Source organism: Numenius arquata, chromosome Z, assembly GCF_964106895.1.
Source record: "Numenius arquata chromosome Z, bNumArq3.hap1.1, whole genome shotgun sequence".
Lineage (NCBI taxonomy): Eukaryota > Metazoa > Chordata > Aves > Charadriiformes > Scolopacidae > Numenius > Numenius arquata.
Window position 1 is genome coordinate 56,761,677 of NC_133616.1, and position 25,186 is coordinate 56,786,862.

Below are 25,186 nucleotides of genomic sequence, written 5' to 3' on the forward strand. Positions count from 1 at the left end.
TCTTCTTTGCGATATTAAAATGGTAATGACTTAATCTCTGACTGTAGTACATGCTTGTGGATATTCTTCTGTCATCCCAGGTTTTTTTTTGCCGTAATGATAGCAAGGGAAATAGATTTTCTTCTTTTTTTACTTCTCAATTTCGGTTCTTAGGAAAGCATATTCAATTTTCTAACATTCCTTTGCTGCTTTATTTGTATAAATTCTGCAAGAAACAATATTATGTTCAAAATCTGCATTGTTTCAACTTTGAATGATAACAACTTTATATGCAAAGAAGAGTATATAAGAGTTAAAAGAAATCTTTGCTGATCTTTACATTTCCTGGCTTATACCCAGTATCTGATAACTATATGCGTAAGTGTTCTTCGCAAATTTGCTTCACTTTTGTGTTTGGTAACTTTTCATGGTGATACAACTTTATTAGAAACAGTAGATTTGAGGTTTTCACAAGACACCTGACAATGTCAAATCCTTATAGATACTCCAAATAGGAAAAAAAGAAATTGCTGTCCTTTTGGGAAAGAAACACTGGGCAGAAAAAAGTAGCATAAATGTTGTAATATACAAGTTAGAAATGAGATGGTATAGCAGTTTCGGTTATAAGTCTTTTATCAGATGCAGTTGCCCAGAATAGTCAGGTATTTTTCTTTCTTTGTCTCTCATCTATATTTCCAATTGGATGTAAGAAAAACCTCATATTTTGTATTTCAGAAGAATTCTGATCTGCCTACTTTTTGTGTTTATTGGCATATTTCAGATGTCAACTATTTTTATTTTAGGTAAGACAGAAGGTTAGTTTTCATTCAGGGCTGTTATTTCCACATGGCTTTTTTCTGTTTGTTTCTTTTAAGAAAGTGAAAAGTCTTGGTATGATGTATGTTGTGGAAAGCGTTCATTTATGAGGGCAAGTGTCCACTCTGAAATACATGTTGTAGATGTGAATCCATTTCAGAGTGTCCATACGTAGTCCCATGTGATGCTTTACATGTTCATTTGATAAAGCTTGCCCTGTACTTAAGGTCTCACTTACTGCATAAAGTAAATAAAATGCAGAGCAAGTACCCAGTTCATCTTTACATAGGAGGTCCGAGGAATTTTTTGCCAAATGAGGTTATCCTGGGCTCAAGCTCTACTAAGATGAATGTGTGCTACATTTAAGTTGTTCTTTTATTTCAGGAAAGAAACTTGAAAATGCAGGGATACGTGAACACACCATGTTACATTACCTTTGCATGAGATAAGTCCACCCTCCTTGTAGCCTTTTCAATTGCAGCAGTGAGTCGTGGTAGCTTTTCAGATGAAACTGGTGGGAGATGGATCAGTTCCTTAGAACTTGCTTACAGTTCTACCCTAGCTGCATTTTTTTTTTTTTTTTACATTTTTTTAGAGTTTGTTTTGCCGTGCATTTTCATGACAAGGGGATTTTGCCATTTGAACTGTCTGAAGCCTGTATTTGGCCCTGGCGTCCCATATCTGAAAGGACTTTGAAACTGTGGTGCTTTAATGCATGGCTTTGATTTTCTGTGATTTCTGCATTTAGTTTTATGGCAGAAGGTCGTCTTAGCTCCACTTCTAATGATTATGGAAAAATAAGGGCGTGGTTGGCACGGATATAGTTTCATCTCCCCTTTTCTACCTGTGAAATTGTCCAAGAGATGGAGAAATAGTCACATTTTTTCCAAAAGCAGTCAAAATGATCACAGAGATTATTTGATTATCTGGATTTGTCTGAAAATTACCCATTTGAATATGTATAACTGAGGTTAATTTTAGTCAATAAGCTTTAAATCTGTGTTCAGTTCTTTTACCTTCTGACTCAGGAGGCTGGCGAGTTTCAGAGTTCTATACTAATGGATTAACCTTCAGTTTATGAATGGAACTAAAAGAAAACATAAAATGTCAGTGGTCCCAGCATGATTTCTCAGTATGTCTAGTTGGCAATCTGAAGAACAGCATCTTGAAGCCCTGGTTTCATTTTGCAGCAGAGAATGAAGACAGAAGACATATGGGAAATATGCTATGATTGAGTCTGTGTTCAAGGTGGACTAAGGCCTTGTTTTTTGTAGGTGGACAGGGAAAATGTGAAGTACCATGTGATGGGTGGCTACTCCTGTTCTATACACAGAGTTTTTCAGCATCTTTCATAAGCTAAATAATGTTTAATAATAAATAAATAAATCTATGGCTGACTGAAACTCAGCATTAGACATAAAAATAGAATGAAAAATAGTTTATGCATTTTACTAGTATTTGAGAACTATGCTTTTAAATAAAATTTAACATCATTTATAGTTTATGTTAGAAAAGTTAATTGTTATGTATAAGTAACATTATTCAAGATATATAGAATTGGCATCTGATAGATGTACCCATAGTCCCTAGCAATACATAAGTAGCTAATCTTCTAAATATGTAAAATTTAAAGCTCATGATGAACTGACCTAAAAAGTAAGTGCAAAAAGGAAACAGAACAGCCAAAAAAACCCAGCTACTCTTACGTTTCTGTAGAATGTTAATGATGACCTTTCAACATCTGTTCAGCATTCTGCAGCTATTGTAGCTGATTGAAAAATTAAATACATGTATTCACATTTATTTTATGGAATAGTACAGAGAGATTGTGTTGGACTTTTTTTTTTTTTCTTTTTAAAGTAATGCCCACTTATGTTTGAAGGAAATTGTATTTTGTCCGACCTATAAAATTTAATTTTGTTTTCTTGCTTGGATCGGAATTTCTTTTTGATGATTTATCCATATGTCAGGCAGGATATCCAATGTGATAATGGCATCTACATAATTCCAGAAGAAACAAAATTCTTTTCTATTTCTCTGCATTCATACTACATGGAAACATACAGAAGAGCTCTGCTTCTCTCAGCTGGAAGTACCAGATTGTTTTCTTTCTGTAGCAAAACTGTTTTATAGGTTTTCAAGTTTAGAGAATGAGAAAGTTAATTGTCAGTCTTGCTGATGACATTTTCTAGGAGGAAAAAACCCACAAGTCCTTGCTTTCTCCAGCTTTACTCTTGATAGGAACTTTTGTGTGTTGGCAGCTTAGCAATTTGAGCTGAGTTCGATTTGTATGGTATTTATATATATATATGTTTTATAGTATTTTTTTTAACTTTGGCCACCCTCTTGTAATATTAGATATGCATCTGGTGTGTTAGCTTTTTATGTATGTTTGTGTGTACAAATATGTTGGGGTGCGGGGTAAGCTAACCAACTAAATGGCTGTATTAGAATGTTTTTCTGTTTTAACTGCTGGCAACCAAGGAGGGATTGCTGCCTTTTTTTATACTTTTTTTTTGATTGGAAAAAGTGTAAAAGGAGTGTCAAGATGTCTTTTCCAGCTTCATAGTCACTCAGAAGGTATTCTTATGCCCTAAATTATTCCTGTTATGTCATTAAATGTAGTTATCTGAAAATGTGACAATACATTGAGTAATGAAACTAGTGTATAGACTTTTCTGTACATGCTATGCATATTTAAATGACCCTGTGGGTCCCCCAGAGCAAACTTTTAACATTCCAGATCTTTTACCGTGCATCTGCTACTGGCATGTAGCCACCCACCCACACAGATTTAGTTGAAATAAATGAAATTTATTCTAGTTCACTTAAGTAGAAAGGCTTGTAAAACATAAAGGTAGTTACTTTGCTGGTAAGGTTACTAAAACAAAGGGTTTTCTTAAATAGAGTTTTGTGATTTTTTTTCTTCTGCAGGACTGTGAACAATTTCATACTTTCTTAAATTCTTATCTTATGTGTTCCTTTTGTTTTCCTTTGCAGATGGGGTTTATACAGATTAATGAGGACTTCATATTTATTGAGCCACTCAATCGCACTTTGGCTGTGACAGGTCATGCACACAGGGTGTACAGACGAAAAAGGTCCATAGAGGAGAAAATTTCTGAAAAACCAGCTTCTCAGAATCAGTACTGTGGTGTTGTTACAGGTAATATACAAATCTCACTGAAAAGATCTAATGTAGCAGACATATTTTTAAGATATGTAGGTAATAGTTAAACAACTGCGACTGATTATTCTTCTAGCAGTAACTTATGGTGGACTTTGAGGTGGCAAGCTGAGGCTGCCACTTGTCAGAATAGGAAGATGTCCATTGAGGAATAGACACTGCCTGTTAATGTCCAATTATATTTGAAAGTAGAAATATTTGGGGTCATTTTTTTACTTCAACTTAAAAATTACAACCTATTTCTTGTCCTTGTCTGTCTTTGTAGTTGCTTAATTACTCACTACATACAGTGCTTGTACTTAATTTTCCATTTTAAAACATTAGCAAGGTTCGTCCCAATTTTGGTTAGTAACAAGTCTTGAATTTCCAAATGGGTCTGACACTGAATTGAAATAATTGTTATAACAGTGTTCTTGTTCTATGACTGACACTTAGAAGAACTGTGTGAAACAATCCTAATGCATCTTCCTCAATGGCGGGTAGAAGTTGTTGAAGTAGAAGGGTTTCAATAAAAATTTGGCATATAGTGACAACTTAATGGTTTTCAATTGGGAGGGGAGAAATGGCTTTTGTGAAAGAAGTTCGGTTTTACCTGCTTCATCATCATCACCTCTTCTTCAAAGGATAGGGGACATCACAGTCTTTTGATCTCAGGACGAGCTGAGGGTGTATTTAATGTTGTTGTGAGAAATTATTTTTTCCCCAGGAAACAAATCAGAATGAGTACACATTTAAAGGCATTTTTTTCATGTCTCCTGAACTAGTAAAAGTGAGATACTGACAAAGTGGAAAGAAATAGCAGAGATGCACTGACATGGCTAGGGAGCTGGATTATATGACATTTGGGATAAGGCAGAAGAAACTGGGTTATTTCAAACAGGTAAAGAAAGGTAAAGGAAGGATACAGCTGCAGTCTTCTGGCTGCAGAGAGAAGATGAAGCCAGACTTTCCTTAGAAGTATGGATGGTTGTAACTTACATTCAAGGAAATTTCAACTGGGCATAGTGAAAAAAAATCTCAGCAAGAATGCTTAGCACTGGAAGAGGTTTCCTAGGGAGGCTGTGGAGTCTACACCCTCAGACTACAAAACGTAGCTGGAAATGGAAATGGCTCTAAGAGAGGTGATCTTACTTTGATGCTTGCCCTGACTGGAGTAGGAGGTTGGCCTAGCTGACATCTGGAAATCTGTTGTACCCTAAACTTTTCAGTGGCTGGTGGTTCTTCCTGAACATTTATACTACTCTCTCTGTTTTATATGGTTACAGAAGAAATATGACACTTTCCTTTTTTTTCAAGTTTGGAAGTATTGTTTCTATAATTAGGCGTACATCCACAGGTTGAAATCAAAGATGAAGTAGCAAAACAAGGCTCTTTTTATAGTTGTTAAGAGGGACTAAGTAAATGACATGTAACTTCCTCCAGCAGGCTCTATATTTCTCTTCTAGGCATTGTATTACATTGCCACTGCTTATGTAAAAGTGACCTTTTCTGTATTAGCAAAAGTTGTTCACATAAAGTAAAGCTGGTTATTCTTCCTTATTAGTGATAAGTGAGTTAGAGCACGCATGCCTGGATGTGTTTGGGAGTGAAAAAAGTATGCATGATGTGTGATCTGGGAAGGGGGAGAGGGGCATATGATGAGTAGCAAACCATGATGTGTGTGAAAATGAGTAAAGATGCAAGCTCTTCTCTAAGGACATTTTTCTTCTGTCATGCTCATTACCGGTCATCCTTTCACTTTTTCTTATGCTCTAAAATGGGATCTGTTCTAAGAATCTTATGCCCAAGGCTCTGACTTGGTGCAAATAGTCTGTCAACAGAGATTCAAATATTTGCTTAAAATAAGTTTCGTTATCTCTACCGCCAGACTGAAATTTCAAAATAACTCAAGCTGTGCATAACTGATTAGCACCTGCTAGCATAACCTTATTGCCAGGGGGGTATAAATATCTGCAATTTCTAACTGATGCTGTTGTACCAGCAAGACCAGTCCCTCACTCTGCTGCTGTAGGTTATTTTACTAAGTAGGGTTGCAGTAAGTTACATGCATAAAAGCTATGTCTATGCTAGGAAAAATTTGCTGGTGTGACAAGCGGTTAGCTAATACCACCAAAACATTCATGGTGCAGGCACAGCCTTAAAGGTGGGTTGAAGCAACAAAAATAAGCCTTTACAGCAATATTTGAGAATTTAAAGTCAAATCCTAAACTGAGTAGGTCAATGAAACAAAGATAACACAGATGAGTATAAGAGGCTCTCTGATACTCTCAGGTGATGCACAGCTGCCTTTGGTAGAGTTGTAGCTGTGTGACACACAGAAACTATTATCTCGGCAACATGGCCACTTCTCAGCAATATGGAAGGATATCTTTCTTCTACAGTACACGTGTATCAGAATGGGTGCTCTGGGACAGGTATTTATGCTGCTGGTTTTGAGCCAAATTCATCTCAAAGACTGGCTACCTATCAAGCAAATGTGTATCAACAGTGATGAATTGTAATTATTAGAAGGAATGAATGTCTCTGCTGGAGGTGTTGAAGGATCACTATTGGAAATAATAGCTTTTCATGGAGAACTAGCAGATGCAATCAAAGAAGGTATTGTTTGTTGTCCGTTACTGTTGTGGGCTGTATTGAAAGATGTTACACAGCCAAACTTGTTTGGAGACAACAAAGAACTTGTTTTTGTGAATGGGATGGATTCTTCTTATTAATTAGGGGAGGGAGAGAATTCTACCAACAGAAGCAGATGCTTCCTGGATTTGTGAGAGTGTGTATATCCTGTTGTTGAACGTGTGTGTGATTTATTTACATATGTGAGCCAGTTGCACATATACAGACCTCACACTCCAAACCTTTCTTTAGCACATCGTCCATGAAACCTTTCCAAGCAACCAATTTACAAGCGTGTTACAGATAAAATGTGAGAGAAACAGTTGCCATCAAAGCAAAGGGCCACACTGGAAAGCTAAGCTCTTTTCCTTCTATAGGTGCTGGCCTGTGCCCAGAGAAGGGCAATGAAGCTGGTGAGGGGTCTGGAGAACAAGTCTTATGAGGAGCAGCTGAGGGAGCTGGGGTTGTTCATCCTAGAGAAAAGGAAGCTGAGGGGAAACCTTATCGCTCTCTACAGCTACCTGAAAGGAGGTTGTAGAGAGGTAGGAGTCGGTCTCTTCTCCCAAGTCACAGGTGACAGGACAAGAGGAAATGGCCTCAAGCTGCTCCAGGGGAAGTTTAGATTGGATATTAAGAAAAATTTTTACATGGAAAGGGTTATTAAGCATTGGAATGGGCTGCCCAGGGAAGTGGTTGATTCACCATCTCTGGCGGTATTTAAGACGTGGGTAGACACAGTGCTTAAGATACGATTTAGTGATGGTTTTTGGCAGTGTTAGGTTTATGGTTGGACTAGATGATCTTAAAGGTCCCTTCCAACCTAGACGACTCTGTGATTCTATGATTCTATGATTCTGCCTAATCTGAAGCACATGTTCAAGGCTGATGCTGTTTGTACAGTGAACCTAACTCATGGGAAAGGCATGGGACATTTTGGGGAAAGAAAAATAATAATTATCTTCTCAAATGGTCTTTCCTTTTCACACAGACTAGTGAGTGAGAGCTCTTGTCCAGGATACAGTAGATCTGAATTTTGAATCCCTTCTGTATTTGGGAGACTGGAAGCCTCCTCTTTTACTTCTGAGTTCTGGTGATAAACAATATACTGTTCTGAGTTACGAGCAGATTGTGCTGTTCCTCTTTGAGTGATGCCATTTTGCAGGAAAAAGCCTGCTAGTTTCACTGGATGAAAAGCAGAACTTTGACTTTATGGGATGTAGACTGGGCAGTCAGCTGGGAGAGCTGTGTTGGTTCTTTCTCTACAGCCTGTTTCCATGCGATCATGAAATAAAATGCATAAACAATCTTGGTCATCGGTCTAGGTCTATGAGATTGCACTAGATGGAGACTGGTCCTATTTGATTTTTTGTTTTCTATTCCTTTGGTCAGCAACAAGTTGTCACTCTGCATTTAAATCCCTATCCAACCTATAGTGGAGGTATAGCTCGTGGCTGCCTAATGTCCTGACTATTTCCCTCTCAGCCAGAATACTGCAAATTCTATATGATGAGGCTACACGTTTTCTTTTCCCTGGGAAAAGAAAGCCTGGGGAGTGAGTGATGGTCTGAGCTTCATGTGGATGTACTCAGGGAATGCTCTTGTGCCTCAGGACTTGTAAGTGTCCAGGAGTCCTGTGGTCATAGCCTGCTCCTAACGTTGGCTCAGATACTTTATGCAACCTGTGGTTATAGCAGCTGGATTTTCTGCTCTTTTAGTGTTTTGGAGGGGATTTTTATTGTTTTGTTAACACTTCCTGTTATTTTCTCTTCACTGAATTTCACTGAATTTTTAGAGTTGGAAGGGACCATAAAGGTCATCTAGTCCAACTCCCCTGCCAAAGCAGGATTGCCGAAGCTTAATTGCCTATTGAATGGCAAATGTACTTGTTGCAATATTTCAGGCCTTCTTGCTGGAGTATGGGAGCATTTCTAGCTTTCCGCTCAGTGAACTGAGTTAAAGTAAATAATTGATACAGAATCTTCATATTTTCTGTAGTTGCACAAAACATAGAAGTCTTATTGCACAGAACCCTCCTGGAGCACTTATTTTTTATTTCGCCAATATAATTAAGTTTTTAAGATTAATTTATGCATCTTTAGTCCCAAGAAGCAGTTTTTTCAGTTAATCTTACTTATCTTGTTAGCATAGTCATTAATGATGTAGGTGTGGGTTTTTTGCAGCAGTTATTATCTCTTTCATGCACTGCCTTCAATAATGAGCAGTTCTTTATAATTTTTACTTATTTATGAGTATGTAAAGGAACAAGTTTTTTTGCTTGAAGCCCATTTTGCCTGTTATTTGGTGATAATCATGACAGTTGTTTGAATACCACCGGTACCAAAATTACTAATTCCATTTATTTAAATGTCTTAGGGAAGGGCTAAAATTTTCAGATAAATGAGATCTCATGTGATGTGGAATTCTGCCAGCAATTTGGAAAAGGTTGGCTGGCCGAGAACAGATTGTGCTTCGGTTTGTTAACCTGGCAGATATCTGGGGCAAATGGTGGGCACTGCCCCTTGCAGCCAGCTTGTCTACCAAACTCTGCAGTCCCGAAAGGCAGAGTTTTCAACAGTTTATGGGACTGTGGCAAACTTATGTTTAGCGCAATGCTGTATTTTATTGTGGGCTGCTTGCTGTCAATTCTGAATAAAAATGCACCGCTAGCTAAAACCTTTAGAGAGGTGTGTTAGCAGACTTCTCTCAACAGCCAGTCTAATATTAAATTTAAAGTTTTCAAGCACTAGCTCCTGTCTTTTACAAATGTATTTTACAGTGAATAAACTGTGTTACTGGAAACTGTACTGGAATCAGTCACTGTTCCTAGGAGGAAGGCAGATTGACCAAATGGCTCATGAGAGATCTTTTTTAACCGAAATGAGTTTGCTATTTAAACTTAGATCTGTAGCCTGCTCTTGCAGCATTAGATGCTTGTATGGTAAGTCATAGTTGTGTAGCTTATAGGGTGTGGGGGTTTTTGGCACAAATTCTGACACTGGAGTTTCATTAAAAGCTATTCTCAAAAGAGTGACGAAAACACACATAATGTTATATACACTAGGCTGTAGATCCACAGTTAGCAAACAAAGTGAGAGGCTGGCTGCATCTGTAAGGCTAGGCAAGTGTCTGAAGGATCAAAATGAGAGAAATTAAAATTAATTTTAGATAGTTTATGAATTTATAAGTTGTTTCTAGTTCTAGGCAATCAAACACCAAATATTTATTTCTGGAGAATATATACTTTTTTTCTTTTAGTAAATTTGTATGCTTATCAGTGTTAGTAAGTCTTACATTGTAACCGGTTGTACAGGAGTCAGTAAGCCCTTCTAAAATGTAGTGGGGTGGACTAAATCACATATATAATCTTTAACAAATGACTACAGAAAAAGAGAGAAAACCTTTTTAAGCACGGATGCTTTGAACATTTTACATTGAAAAGTATGTATCTACATTATATTTACATTAAATCTATATTGCTTGTACTTTTATATTAAATCAAGGATCCATCTTCCAGTGGTATCTTACATTTTAAAGTTAATTTGTGAGTTCAGTGACTTTTAAGGTATATTTTTAGCACTTTCCTGAGGAGTGACTTATTTTTTGGAGAGAAGTCATGTGTTATAAAATGAACTGCAGGAACTTTCCTATTAGAGATGAGACTGATTAATTGCAAAGCATTTCCTAAAAATTTCTGAATATTTGATTGTTTCCAGAACATGTGTTTATAATTGTCATCTCAAGCATCACTTCTGTTGTAAACAGAGAGCCCAATATTCTATTGTGGAAGCTGGAAAAAATTGCACTTGATTCCAGTGACTTCAATGAGATCAGTCCCAGAAGTTTTATGTCCTTTCAAGGGGATCTAACAGAATTTGGCTTTTACAACAGGGAGTTTAATTTTATTTATTTTTTTTTTTATTAAATTATTTCAAATATCATTGCTGACTGCTGTATGCATATTTTACCACCTTCTGGCTTGAACTGTTTCTGTGTAATTCATTTTTCTTTTTCCGTCTGTACTGTAGAAGTAACGGGGATTTGTTGGGTTTTTGGAAGGGAAACTTAAAATGAAGAAGAGCAGTAACCTCTAGTTTACCATAAACGTAACATGTTTTCAATTTGGAGCTTTCTGTAAGTTTAGAAGCCTGTTTTCAGGGTTTGGTTTTGTTGTTTTACTTTAACTGCTTAAATGATAGCAGCACTGACTTTGAAGTCATGTTAATAAAGCTTCACTTTTTTTTTCCAATAGACCTATATCCTACATATCAATCTCTGTCATTAATCTGAAATATGCTTTCATCTTTTCAAATCACTGAATTGGTCCATGTATTTTCTTAATATTGAATTTGGGGCAAATCTGTATTTGCCATCTTTTATGCTGAGATACAGTTACATCAAGATGTTTTCTGTGTGATTTATGAAGATGGGCAGTTAACAATTCCGCAATCTCAAAGAGACTATGTTTCTGTCAAACATAAATTTAGTTTTGTCCCACAAACCAAACTAGGAGGCACATTTTGTAAATATGTTAGGTGAAAGGATGCAAATAATCTGACTGACTTTGTTTGAGCAGCTGGATAAGATTCTTGTTTTCTTGGTGTGATCTAACATTTATATGTAATACAAGTGTTCAGTCTGAGCCTTAGCATTGGCAGTGCTAAATAAACATGTAAATAAGCATAGCTATTACATTCCACATAATCAGAGTTATACCATAATCACAGGTAGCAAATCCTGAAAGTAACGTAGGGGTAGTTTGAAGGATGAGTTTGTCAAGCAATGTTTTATGTTACAGATAAAAGAAAAAACAAGAATCAAAAAGTATCAGAGAATGGAAGAGGAAAGCGATACTCTTACAAGTTACCTCAGGAGTACAATATAGAAACTGTTGTGGTCGCAGATCCAGCTATGGTTTCGTATCATGGAACAGATGCTGCCAGAAGATTTATTCTGACCATCTTAAACATGGTAGGAAATTTAAAATTAATTTTGGTGTTTTGCCAACAATGCATGACTGCGGGCTGGTTTTGTTGCTCCTTTTAATTATTCTGACTGAGCATCAGTAAAGGGACAGTCAGTACATGGACATCAGCAGGCTGTCAAGACTTACTCTATATGTTTTGCAGCATAAAAACATGGCGCTGCATACTTGTCTGTACTGTCTGGTCTTATATCTTCAGGCGAACCAGAAAGTGAGAGCTGAGCAAGATGATTTTTTTGGTTAGAAGCCCATGATGTTGTTGGGAAGGCTGGAGTATTGGATGATTTCTCACAATCTATTCTTGTTATGAAGAGATAACATTGTCTGAGAAGGGCTGTATGATCATTAATCGCTGAAAAAAAACGAAGGGTAATGCATTCAGACAATTACATTCCCTTCCAGCTCTATCTGGAGCTGCAGTGCACTCATTTGGTGCATAAAGCAGTGAAAACTAACATCTGTAACGTACAAGGAAAGATTGTTCTAAAGCAGGAGCATAAGCTGAACAATAAATGAAAACTTTTAACTTGTTTTGGATGATAGTAAGAGTTATTGCCACGTCCTGTCTCAGACCACTCGGGCCATCATCCTGGATTTAACTGAATAGAAATTTTCATGTGAATAGTATTATACGCATGTTTAAGTATTTGGAGAAACAGGCTATAGTTTATAAAGTAGTCATGGCCATTGAGGGGAAGAGGTCTTTTTTGTGCTCCCAGAAGTTTTTTGTGCTTCAGAAGACCAACACAATACATTAGCTTAATGTTCTGTTCAAATTATGGAAAATTAAAGCAATTACAGTAGAATATAAGAAATTTTTGAGGTTCTTTGAGGTTATTTGTATTCTACAGTGTGCAATACAAGTACATGTTCTTATTTACTATTTTTTATCTTAGGTTTTTAACCTTTTCCAGCACAAGAGCCTTGGACTACAAGTAAATCTTCGGGTCACTAAGCTTGTCCTCCTTCATGAGACTCCAGTAAGTATATATTATCTTTGTCTTAGCCTGTAGAGGGTAATAGTAATTAGCTTGCTGCTCCACGAAGGCATACGATATTCACCAACTTTAATGACTGAAAAATTTTCTCACTTAGCTTCTGTGCGTTATTTAGTTATTTGAACTGTGGGGCAGACCCAGTAAAGATTAAGCTTCTCCTAATCTATGTGCTGCATATATTGAGATTTTTCTGTGGTTACCGTTGGAAGTCAATGAAACAAAGTTTCCTTGTGGAAATCAGTTAGTTCTTAAGAAAGTCTGCTTGTGCTCTGCTTTTTGTGCATCCTTACGCTCAATAAAAAAATAATCTCCCTTAAACCCAGTGGACAGTAGAAGGAGAATTGACGTTCTGTGTTAGCCAATCCCTTGATGGAGAAAAGGTGCCATGATATAGCACTATTCTTTCATTGCCCCTTTCAGGCACCATCTCAATTCCTGTTTTTCTTTTCTTTCCAAAGAAAGACAAGTCAGCTGATATAAAATCCTAAAATAGTTTGGATTGGAAGGGGCCTTTAAAGGTCAACTAGTTCAGCCTCCCCTGCAATGAGCAGGGACATCTTCAACTAGATCAGGTTGCTCAGAGCCTGATCCAACTTGACCTTGAATGTTTCCAGGGATGGGGCATCTACCACCTCTTTGGGCAACCTGTGCCAGTGTTTCACCACCCTCTTTGTAAAAAAATTCTTCCTTATATCTAGTCTAAATCTTGCCTCTTTTAGTTTAAATCCATTACCCCTTGTCCTATCACAACAGGCCCCCAACAACATTTGTCTCAATATTTCCTGTAGGCCCACTTTAAGTACTGCAATAAGGTCACCCCGGAGCCTTCCCTTCTCCAGGCTGAACAGTCCGCAAAGGACAGGTGTTGCAGCCCTCCTCTGGACCTGCCTCAGCAGGTCCCTGTCTTTCCTGTGCTGAGGGCTCCAGAGCTGGACGCAGTACTCCAGGTGGGGTCTCACATGAGCAGAGTAGAGGGGCAGAATCACCTCCCTGGACCTGCTGGCAACGCTTCTTTTGATGTGGCCCAGGATGCGGTTGGCTTTCTGGGCTTCAAGTGCACATTGCTGGCTCATGTTGAGCTTCTCATCAGCCAACACCCCCAAGTCCTCTTGGCGGGGCTGCTCTGAATCCCTTCATTCCCAAGCCTGCATTGATACCTGCGGTTGCCCCAATGCATGCAGGACCCTGCGCTTGGCTTTGTTGAACTTCATGAGGTTCACATGAGCCCACTTCTGAAGCCGGTGGACATTCCTGAGGGTGGCATCCCATCCCTTGGGCGTGTCAACCACAGTGCTTAGCTTGGTGTCGTCTGCACACTTGCTGAGGGTGCACTCAATCCCACTGTCTATGTCATTGATGAAGATACTGAACAGCACTGGTCTCTTCGTGTTGTGGTGTAGCCTTGGCTGGCAACAAAGAACTACCTCTCCTCCCCTCCATCAGCCGCGAGGGGAGAATCAGAAGAAAAAGGCAAAACTCATGGGTTGGGACAAAGGCAGTTTAACAGAACAGCAAAGGGAACAGGAAAACAACAACAGTAACACTGTCAGAAGAATATACGAACACAATTTGCACCCAGGACACCTCAGCCCGCTCCCCAGTGGTGACTTCCTGCTCCCTCCCCAGGCCAGCTCCCTGGGCATGGCTCCCATGGGATGGAATACCTGTGTGCCTGCCAGAGCCTGGGCAGAAGTAACCTTGTCCTTGCTGGAACCAAGACAATCCTCCTTCCTACCCTTTATAAAAACAGGTGCAATGTTTCTCTTTTTCCAGTCACCAGAGACTTCCCCTGACTGCATGAGTCTCTTGGTTAAGACATTCTATTGAGCTATGGTTTGTATATTGTATTTCAGGACAATGTCAATTTGATTTCTCTTTTTAAAAAAAAAAAATGTTATGGGAATCCTTTGATAGTTTGTTTAGTTCATAAGAAAAAGAGATTCCCTTTCCATGTTTCTAATTTTAAAGTATGATATTTATTTTCAGGCAGATATGTATATTGGACATCACGGGGAAAAGATGCTGGAAAGCTTTTGTAAATGGCAACATGAAGAATTTGGCAAGAAGAATGATATACACTTAGAAATGTCAACAAGCTGGGGAGAAGACATGTCTTCAGTTGATGCAGCTATACTGATCACAAGGTAAAATACTGAAAGATGAGCATTAAAAATAGGCAGTGGCATAATATGAACATAAATCAAAGGAATTGATAGATGACCAACGCAGTTAAGATTTACTTTTGCAGTGAGGAAAAGTCCAGCTTGAGGCTTTTTCCAGAACTCAAAGGTGGTGGTAAAGTGATGGTAAAGATAGTTCAGAAAGCAATAGTTCCCAGATGGTACACGTGAAATGACAAACAGGTTGCTCTCTTGTTTCTTCTTTGGCTATGTAGCTAAGACCATAGGTTGGATGCCTCTCTCCATGTGCCTTTATTTAAAATAGGCAGCACTCACAGACCCATAGATACTTTCATTCAAAACACAAAAGCATATTTAGACCATTCAGAGCTGGATCAGCATGACACTAGGCACATGACTAAGTTATATTTCCCTCTAATGGATCTAGAACTAGTATGTTTCATTGTACTCTGCATCCACAGGGTGTGATCCCAAATCTGCAGTTCCTTATAACTCTTAAGTACCAGGCATTTCACACATTTAGAAGGACATAGGCCTCCAGCTCACATTTTTCCTCCCAAGCAGATGCTATCATGGTTTTGGCTGTAGATGGTGCACAGAGGGATGCATTTTGATGTTCAGACAGCGTACAGCCATTATCCAAAGAAAAGGAAAGAATGAGGGTTCAACTGGCATAGAGTTGTGCTTAGTGCCATTTTTGAGTAGCCATCTAGACGGGATGACTTTCAGAGTTCCCTTCCAAAGAAAATTCCTATGACTGGATATATTGGAATACAATTGTGCTGTCCCATGCTACTTGGTGACATGGTATCCTAAAACTGTGTGTAGTCTTTAAACTTAATTGTAGCTTTATACTATTTATTCAGGGCAATTTTACTAGGAGCTATATGGATTTTTTAAAAAAAATTGTTTACATTCGGACTACTCCAATATCTAGAATATATTTCAATTTTCTGAAGCAGAAAAAGACTTACCTAAATTTCCCTGTTTTGGAGAGCCAGTCACATACTGGAAGCACAAAATGATGAAGTCCAAATTGTCTGTAGTGACAGTTTTGTTGCTACTTTTGCTGTTTAATCCCTTACATTTACTTAGAAAAACACACATCTATCTGTTCTTACCCAGTGCTGTGCTCCTCTATTTGTTATGTTTGTCTGTTTTATGGATTGTTGGGTCTTTGAGGGGGCAGATTAGTTTTTGTTACATATTTATTCATAAGCTAAGCAGTAGTCCTTCACACAGGCTCCTCTGAACTACCATGGAAGACATGAGAAGTAACATTCTCTGCAAGAAATTTCCTTTAGCTCATCAGAAAATATACTTAGGATGACAGACTGGAAAGAAATTTTTCAGATTAAGACCCAAGACTGATTTTAAAAGCAATGAATGTGTCATTGGGGGAAGAATCTAGATGGAGAAGGAAAAGTGTGAGTAGTAGGAAAGAGGCATAAAGGATGGCTGAGTATCAATACAAGGCATTTGGTTGATGAGCATAGCTAAAGGGGAACAGACCTTCGTACATCTTGTTGTACTTTGTGACTGTCTGAGGATAATTGAACAATTGCATCCTGCTTGGTTGCTAGAAACTTAGGGTTGTTGAGTGACGTCTTGCCTATGCCCTGGCTCTCTTATTTCAGCAGCAGAGGCAGCAGTATCTGCGGCAGCAGCAGCAGCTGGAGGGAGCACCGAACCCTTCAAGCCTGCATCTCGGGCAGTGCCAGGAGAGTGAGTCTAGGGCTGCATTCTTCAGTTTTTGAGGTGTACTACTCATAAGTAGTAAGATACCATGAAATAAAGCATGCAACTCCTCTTTCCTCTCACTTTTCCATCTTCACCTTAACTAGCCTTTATGGGAAGAGGCAGAAGAGATCTGAACTGATGCAAGTGAGGTGTTAGTTAAGCAGTTAAGAGGCAGTGGTCTGGAGATGTTTTTAGCAGCCAGTGCCTTTGGCAAGAGACCTTTTTGAATTTCATGCAGGATTTCTAAATGGTAAAAAAGCTTTTGAAAAGTCTAATCACATGCTAAGACAAGCTTTTCTGATGTGCTTTGTAATAACGATACTCTGATTTGCATTGCCTACAATGTTTTTCCTGTCAGTTTTAATATGTTTTGTGGAGTCCTTAACACTCTGATCAGTGTTAAGGAAATTGGAGTAGAGAACAGGGAAGTGATTGGTTGGATGTCAGATAGTAAGTTAATAGAGCCAGAAATTAAAGATCTGTTCTTCTGACATTTTTATTTTTTCAGTGGTATTATTCTCTGGACTGTACTACCTTCCATCTCAGAGCTGCTTTAGCTGCTAATAAATCATACCAGTGTGGTTTGCTGACTGTGGGAATGTTTTGCTAATCCAGGCTCCCTTTGCACATCATCAGGTTTATGATATAGCTAACCTCATGTGTGGCTCCACTTGTGTGTTTTGTTAATTCAAAGTCTCATTCCATACTGCAAACACAGAACAAGCTCCTTTGTCACAACTTCCAAACAGCTTTGGACAGCAGACCTGCTTTATTGAGAGAAATAATTTTGTTTAGACAGATGAACACCAACTCCTTGGTATTTTTCAAGTAAAAATGTAAAGTCTTGGTTGTCTAACATACTCTGTGGCAGATCTCCTAAAGCTTACCCACGCCTCCTTTTTTGTCTCGCATGATAATAGAACAGCAAGAGTGCTTTGAAAAAGCTTTGCTGTGCTTTCACATGCCAGTTGTGACTAGTAACCATAAGAGTTCGAAATGAAGTATTGAGTAGTCTGCAGAGATAACATCTAATGCCTAACTAAAAAGGGCATAATGTGTATGTAAAAGAGATTGTCAAACAGCCGTCATAGCCTTTTCATGAAAAAAGTACTTTTCAAGACTTTTTTTTGCATTTGTTACATAAAGCATAAAGCAAAACTGGCTTCTCCTGACAACTTTCTCTGCTACCCAAATAGGCTTTATTGATGCATAGGAATCTGCTACCAATTTGTTCATTTCACTTCACTGTAGTCCTATTTGAGCCTTTGAGGGCTTTTTTTAGTTTCCCTTTAAATCTACTTATTCTGATGAAGTAATGTCTTGTTTAAAAAGTGGTGCCATAAAATAAAAGGAAGACAGAAAGAAAAACTTTGAATAGTGTATTTGGAGAGGATCCCCAGGGAGGTTAGGTATAAGGAGAATGTGAGAATTAAGACAGAAATTGTTTTATTGTCAAGGAATCTCTTGATAAAACTAGCTGATTCACAGTTATAAATTAGCATAATTACTTTAGAGGTATACATATCAGAAAGTACGTTTCTCTGAGGAAAAAATATACCCTGATATATCAACATCGTCCTTGCCTTTTAAATTACTGTGTGTGAATGCACAGAGATTACCCTGATTTTGGTGCCCACTGAGGTGATATTACCCATTGCTATCTGCATCTGTTGTCTGACCTGAATGAGGTAACTGAAAGTAAGGCAGGAAAAGGCCCATGGCATCCATAGTTGTTCTATAACAATACTTAAGTTCTTATATTGCCCCTATTGCAAACAAGGTAATGAAAGCTTTGACACGTATTATTAAAAAAAAAAAAAAAAAAAAAAAAGGTATACAAGAATGAGGTCAATTGGTGTCACAATGTTGTTTTAGAAAATTTAGTAAATATGAAAATACTGTTAAAAAAAAATCAAGTTCTGTATTCTCCTTCTAAGAATTACCATTTTTACATGTGCTTGTGACAGAAAATAGATCTCTGAGTCTCCTAATATTCATCAGATAGGCAGTGATATTCTGTGTTCACAGCTGTTTATTCATATTGATCTGCAGTATCTGAAATTTCTTTCCTCTGGGTGATACATAATTGAAACAGTGATGTGAGGCATTTTCACAGTAAGGAAGTGCCTCATTGTGTAAAAGTAGACAATGGCATAAACAGCACTTAAATTTGTTAAATATTGTTTCATTTCCAGTCGTTCTAATCTTCCAGAACTCTACCCAAAGCTTGGACAATGATTTATTAAGTGCTGCTATTAACTTCCAACGCAAACAAGAAGTACAGTTCTTTTCCTGACTTTGCTTTTTACTACCTTTCTGATGATAATAGTTTGAACCAAAGACACGTCCTCAAGAAAGTATGAGGTGGAAGACTGTGAATGACTTCTGCACAGAGACTAAAATTACAAGGTCACCCAAATAGGTTGCAGTGTTTGGCAGTCCAAAGTTGTTGAAATGTAATGGGATGGAGATTGGGTTATTAAGCTATTACTGCTGTCCTTAAACTTCTAGTGAAATTCAGCTATAGAAAAATCAGTTCTTGGAATTGCATGGTGAGAGATTAAATTCTTAATTTTGCCTTCATAGTGGTGTTTTTTCATCACTGTAATTTCAATACTACCAATTCTCTTGATATTGTTGCAAATTTTTACAGTGTTTACTGTTTCTTCTTTTGACATCAACAGCAGACCTCAAGGGAGTACATGAGAATTTCACATGTCCTTACTACTAATTATTTACTAACATGATTGGAGATGTAGAAGAAAGCATGGAAACGTTAAGAGTCACAGGTGCCCTTTGTTTAAAAAACACAGTCTCCTGTATTTATCACATTAATTTTAAGACCTGTTTTTAGCTTGAGTATTTTAAAAATTCCACTAATTTTAAGTCATCATATGCTGTGGGTTTTGGTTTTTTCTTTTCTAAGTGCAAGATGCTTGAGTCTGTCAATGGCAATGCTTGTAATAATACATGTGAGAAAAATCTGCATGAATTGATGTCTTTCTGTCAGCTTGTTCTTTTGAGCTTTAGTACGCACACTACATATATTCCATTCAGTTATACAGATTGTTATGTAGCATTACATGGACCTAAACTGAATTTCAAATATTTGATTATCTAGGGCAGGTCCCAAACATTAACTTCCATCAGTTATTTTTACATTTTATTTTTCTGATAAGTAAGAAAACTAGACAGTCTCAAGACAAAGATTTAAAATAAAGGAAGATAAACTGTGTTCCGGAGTAGACTATTGCCACAGTTATTTACTTTCAGAATGGACAGTTGTATCTTATTTCTAATTTTTGTTTCTTCAGCTTTCAACCATGGATCTCTTGTATCGTTTGCTGCTAAAGAGCTGTTAGAAAGCTCCTCCCTATGTAAATACTTGTAGGCTGTGATCAAGTCACAACTCATCTTTCTCTTAGATTAATTTAGAGAGGTTTTTAAGCCTGTTTCCTAGACATGTAATCATTCTCTTAGCTGTTTCCAGACCTTTTCCCATTTTTCAAATTGTTTTCTGAAGCATAAACACCAAATTGGATGCAGTAGTGTGTGAACGGTTGTAGTGGTTGTACTGGGGCCGTGTCTGATGTTTTCCTGCATCTTTATCCAAGGATACTGTTCGCTTCTACTGCCTGTTCTCAAATGCTTATTTCTTTTTATTGTTGTTGTCATGCTGTTGCCGTACCTGATTGAGTTTGGGGGTCCAGTTTTGGCTACACTAAAATAAAAGTTATTCAGATGAGTAATCTTTAAGAATTGATTTGTCTTCATTCCTATTTGCATTTTACCAGAACTCATTTAATTTTTGAACTTTACCAGTAGTGCCTGCTTACTTTCTTCCAGATCATTGCTTAATGCTAGTGCTGATGCTAAATTCTGTTGGACTCCACTAAAATCACCTTCCTTGGCTTCCTAACGTTTCTGTATCTGTTTTGAGATATTAGCTACACATTCAGTTCAGTTATGGTTCAGTTATCACACTTCTGAGCTGTTATTTTTTAGTTTATCTGAAAGATGAACTTTAGAAGAAGGTGTATTTATATTATCCTTTTTAATGTCAGTTCAACTTTACAGGCTCTAAGTAATCTGTTGCTATTTAAAATATGTAAATGTAGTATTTCCTGATTTGCTAAAATTGTCCACTGCATACTGGTTCATTTGAGGTTTACCCTCAAAATACTAAACAGTTTCTGAAATAGATTTATGGTAGTAAAATTATCCATTTGTTTAAATTCCCAATTGAATAGTATGTATCTAATTTATTGTGTGCTTCATTAACTCCAAAATTGATTTTAATATTTCTTTAAGGGCATTTATTAGTTGGTATGTATATGCACAGTTTATATGTCAGAACCATTTCAGAATGTCCTGTTACTTGAAGAGACAAGAATATCTGCAGTCTTGTCATTATTCACTTAGCACAGTGCAAATGAAGGCATTTGCAATATGATGAGGATGTTATTTGCCATGGGGGCCATTAATTGCAACTATTCTTTATAAAAACCTTATGATTTGAGAAAACTTGTTGCTTGGGCAATAAACCTCAAATATATCTTTAAAAGTTGTAAGTCTTAGAATCAATGACAGCAGCAGGGATTAGACTGCATTTTCAAGCGTACTCTACTTTCTTCAAAATTATGAACATTAGAGAAGTTAAGAAATTGAAAGTAGGGTGAAAGCCAGAATCAAGATTTGGCAGACTGGTAACATCCATTATCCGTCCTCTTCTGTTTCTTCTTTTGTCCAATCTAGCATATGGAAGGAAATGATAAACTAGCTTAGACGAGAAATAGGTCTGTTGACCAGTATGCCTAAAAGGACTGAAATTTATCTAAAATTAGTGCAAACTAATCATAAAAAATATGTCTCGATTCTTCTTTAGTCTTGCTCTGCTCTTCTTGATGTCTTCTGTTATACATCCCATCTACACGTCAGATTTTTTTTAACAAGGGGAATGTAATGAGATACTTTATATTTAGAAACCGGATAGTCTTTCTTTGCTGTGAAGGCCCTTCCTAATGCTATATGTAGTCGATTAAAAATGCACTAACTAAATATAATTTTCTGAAACAATGGATTAGCGGTTACCCATTCTTGCTTAGAATTCTTTTCTAGGGTTAGCCAACTCACTCAAGCTTGGAAATCAGTCCTAAATCTCATGAAAGCTCCTCTTTTCTCTCACTTGAATAAAGGCCTGTTTTCCCTTCCATGTGCATGCAAAATAACTATTTAGAGTAATGGAAGTTGTGTGCTAGATGCTGGTTAAAAGTGTTCTTTAACCAGTTTATTGATTTTGGTGTTGGACTTTGTTATGAACTTGTGCCACAAAAATTCTATATTATTAATGGTATTGCTAGTATCATTGCTCTATTTCACTAAGAAAAGGGAGAAAAAGAACCAAAGCAAATAATCTGAGTGGCTTTCCTGAGGACTTTGTAGAGTGCTTTATTGCTGTGCTTTATACTTCTTACTTGGAGGAGTCTGTGTCCTTTCTTTTGTTTTGTGTAGTTTCAGTATGCCAATTCCATATATATATAAAGTGTAGAGGAGTGTATATATATATATCAGTGTGTATGTTACATACATACAGAGGAACATCATTATAATATGATGGAATATTTAAGTTACCGTGTGGGAGTAAGAGAATGATTTCGGTGAGAGTCATTGGTAGGTCTAGCTAGAGCTGTAAATCTTTACTAAGGAGTCTAGTCTCAAATGTATGTAGTGCATTCATATTCTTGGAAATTAAAGGAGGAATTACATTCTTTCAACGTAAATCAGGAACTAAGAATGGTTTATTGTACTTCCCTCTTGCCAAATCATAGCAGTACTGTTTCCCCCAAGTCCCATAATGAAACTCTGGATGCGTAGCATAACCATAGTCAGAGTCAGCCAAGAAGGAAAAACAAAACAAAACCAGCTCAGTAAGTGTATGAGAACAAAGCTATTACATAAGCAGAAACCTCTTGCATATTGGCAGTTTTAAATGTCAGATGGTATTCTTGTATATTTGAAGGTATGTTCCCTTTTTTTATTTTTAACTTGTTGCATCAGTTAGTACTTATGGTAGTTGTGTGAGTGTACATGGAAGACAAACTATGTCCTTAGATTGTCTTTACACATGTTCTCTTGCTTCACCACAAGTACCATATTTCTAATCGTTCTGTCATGTTGCTTAATAAGACAATAAGTCCCTTGTGTAACATAGCACAAAACAAAGAATTGTGTTACGACCAATGCAATTTGTTGCAGGTTTGAAAAAATAAAAGATCTTTCTTCTGTATCTGATTATAGTTTGTTGTTCACCACCTTTGTCTCAATTTCCAGTAGATTCCCAGAGTTTCTTTATCAGCTTATTTGCAAGATTTGGTTTAGCGCAGTTGTTTTGCTTTTCTACTCTGTAATTGTCTGGAAATGGTGACTGGAGAATTAAAAGCTGTATAACCCTGTGTCTCTGGCTGTGTGGCCTTTAACAAGTGCCAGAAATTTGCCATCCTCTTGAGATTTCTTTTGGGTCTAAATTGCTCTGTGGGAATAGTCTGTGGGAAACAAAAAACCAAACAAAAAGCTCTTGGAGTAGTTGCATTTCTAGAAATAATAAGTATCACTAGTCTACTCTGTCATCTCAAGCATCAAACAATTCTTGCATTTTGTTTCTGTTTAATGAGTGTTTATATATGTGTATATCTTTACCTGTATCAATCTATGTGCATATCTACATAGCTTCATAGACAGAGTATAAAAATGAAATGTCTCTGGCCCATATGGTCTCTCTGAAAAACAGAGACCATTACTCTGTGGTACAGCTAAAGAACAGAAACTTATTTATTTGACTAGGTTGTATTGTGCTATAGATGCTCTATGCGTGTGTGTGGAGTTGTTGTTTGTTCCCTGTTGGTTCCGAACCCCCGGCCAGTTCATGCATACCTGAGTAGCCCTGTTTTTACTTAAAATAAAAAATTAGCATGAGTTACAAACACCAGTAAAAAGAAGCTTTTCCTTTGTGTCGTGGTTTTGGACAAATTTACCAAAACCAGACTGACAGATGGCCCTTCCTTCCCTCTTCCCCCCCCCCGCCCCAAAAGAGGAGAGAGGAGAGAAAGAGATAAGGAGATTTAGAAGTTTAGAATGGACTAAACTACTTTAATGAAGAATTACTATTAAAATAAAACAAAACAAAACAAAAGAAAATAATGAAATAGATACAATATATACAAAGCCGTATAAAGCTCCCAGGATGACAGTCACATCACCGGCAGGCACTGGGGAAGTCCCAGACTGGACTCAGTGACGAATGGGAACTGGATACCAGCTCTGGAGTCAGGAACACACGGATCGGGATCAAAGGCAGACGAACAGACAGACTCCTCCCTGGAGGTCAGCCATCGCAGGAAGGGGGTTGACCCTTTGATCCCTCAGCTTTTATACTGAGCATGGGGCAGATGGGATGGAATACCCCAGTTGGTCAGGTTTGGGTCACCTCTCCTGTCCGCTCCTCCCTACAGATGTGACCCCTTTTCGTTTTTTCCGTTTCTGACCCTTTAAGGGGGCAAATAACGAAATGGGCTGCCCTTGGTTGTTATAGCAATAAGTATAAGCAAGGGCCTCCCTGCGTACCATTCCTTGGCATGGAGCACAAACATTGGGCTTATCACTCTGAGAACGAGCAGTTTTCTCCACAATATGCCGTTAATTTCAGAGAGTTAGAGGAGGCCTAGCTAGGATGTAAAGTTACAGAACAGAAAATTGGTTTGGTTTTACTTCAAACCGGGACACTTTGCTCGTTTGATACCTTTATGTGTCTCTGAGAACAGGTAAAATAGGTGTGACATGAAAATGATTCCCAAGCAGATGTTATTTAAGACAGAGATAAAATATTTATTCTACTTCATGCAACTGAGTAGTCTTATTTATACAGCTATTGCTGTACTAAAATCTGTGTTGGATATAGGATAGGCTTCTCCCAGAGAGTTGATTCTTAAGTTTTCCATTGTTAGAAAGGGATGCTCTATCAGAAATGCTTCTTCAGAATGTCTTCCTATTAGTCATTTTAACCATTGTCTTTTTAGGACAAAAACTTTCTGACTCTCTCTCTGATCTAAATGCTGGATTATGATGCTTCTTTTGGACCTGATAATAAGCGCTGAAGATATTTTCATTTCAAATGAAAGAAAGACTAACTTTAGAGTTGTGACATCTCAAGATGCTTACTTGGGGGGAAAACCAGAAATTAGGTACAATGCAATTTAAGTATATGGTACATGTTTTACCACCTGACTACTCCTAAATCTGTTCTAGGAATAAAATAAAGTTTAAGTGTTCTGGATAATCCTGGCCTTTGTATCCCCATGCTCTTTGTTGAGATAATGATGTTCTGTAATTATTCATTCAGCCATGCAAATTATTTGTAAATAGGTCACACAGTCGTTACCACACTGACAGCTTGGCTTGCTTAACATTTTTCTTTTCCCCCTAATTCTAGGAAGGATTTCTGTGTACATAAAGACGAACCATGTGATACTGTTGGTAAGTAAATAAACATAAGAGACTCTGTGTATAAACCACTTCATAAAATCCGTTACATAAATAGAGATGTGAAGCTAAAAGATGACAACAGAATCAGTGCTGGATAGTTGTAACTAGCTGAAATGCAAAATAAATCTACTTCATTAGATTTGTGTATGCTTCTAGCAAAATAATGTGTTAAAGTACAGTATTACCATCTCAT

General features: G+C 37.5%; 1 protein-coding gene across 1 annotated transcript in view; it reads left to right on the forward strand.

Moving 5' to 3' along the window:
• ADAMTS19 (ADAM metallopeptidase with thrombospondin type 1 motif 19) overlaps nucleotides 1-25,186 on the forward strand; it is a 146,615-nt gene that overhangs the window by 27,532 nt on the left and 93,897 nt on the right. The window contains exons 3-7 of the mRNA XM_074166133.1: nucleotides 3,796-3,961; nucleotides 11,391-11,563; nucleotides 12,473-12,556; nucleotides 14,561-14,718; nucleotides 24,941-24,984. Of these exons, the coding sequence (XP_074022234.1) occupies nucleotides 3,796-3,961; nucleotides 11,391-11,563; nucleotides 12,473-12,556; nucleotides 14,561-14,718; nucleotides 24,941-24,984 (625 nt within the window). The remainder of the gene's footprint in view (nucleotides 1-3,795; nucleotides 3,962-11,390; nucleotides 11,564-12,472; nucleotides 12,557-14,560; nucleotides 14,719-24,940; nucleotides 24,985-25,186) is intronic.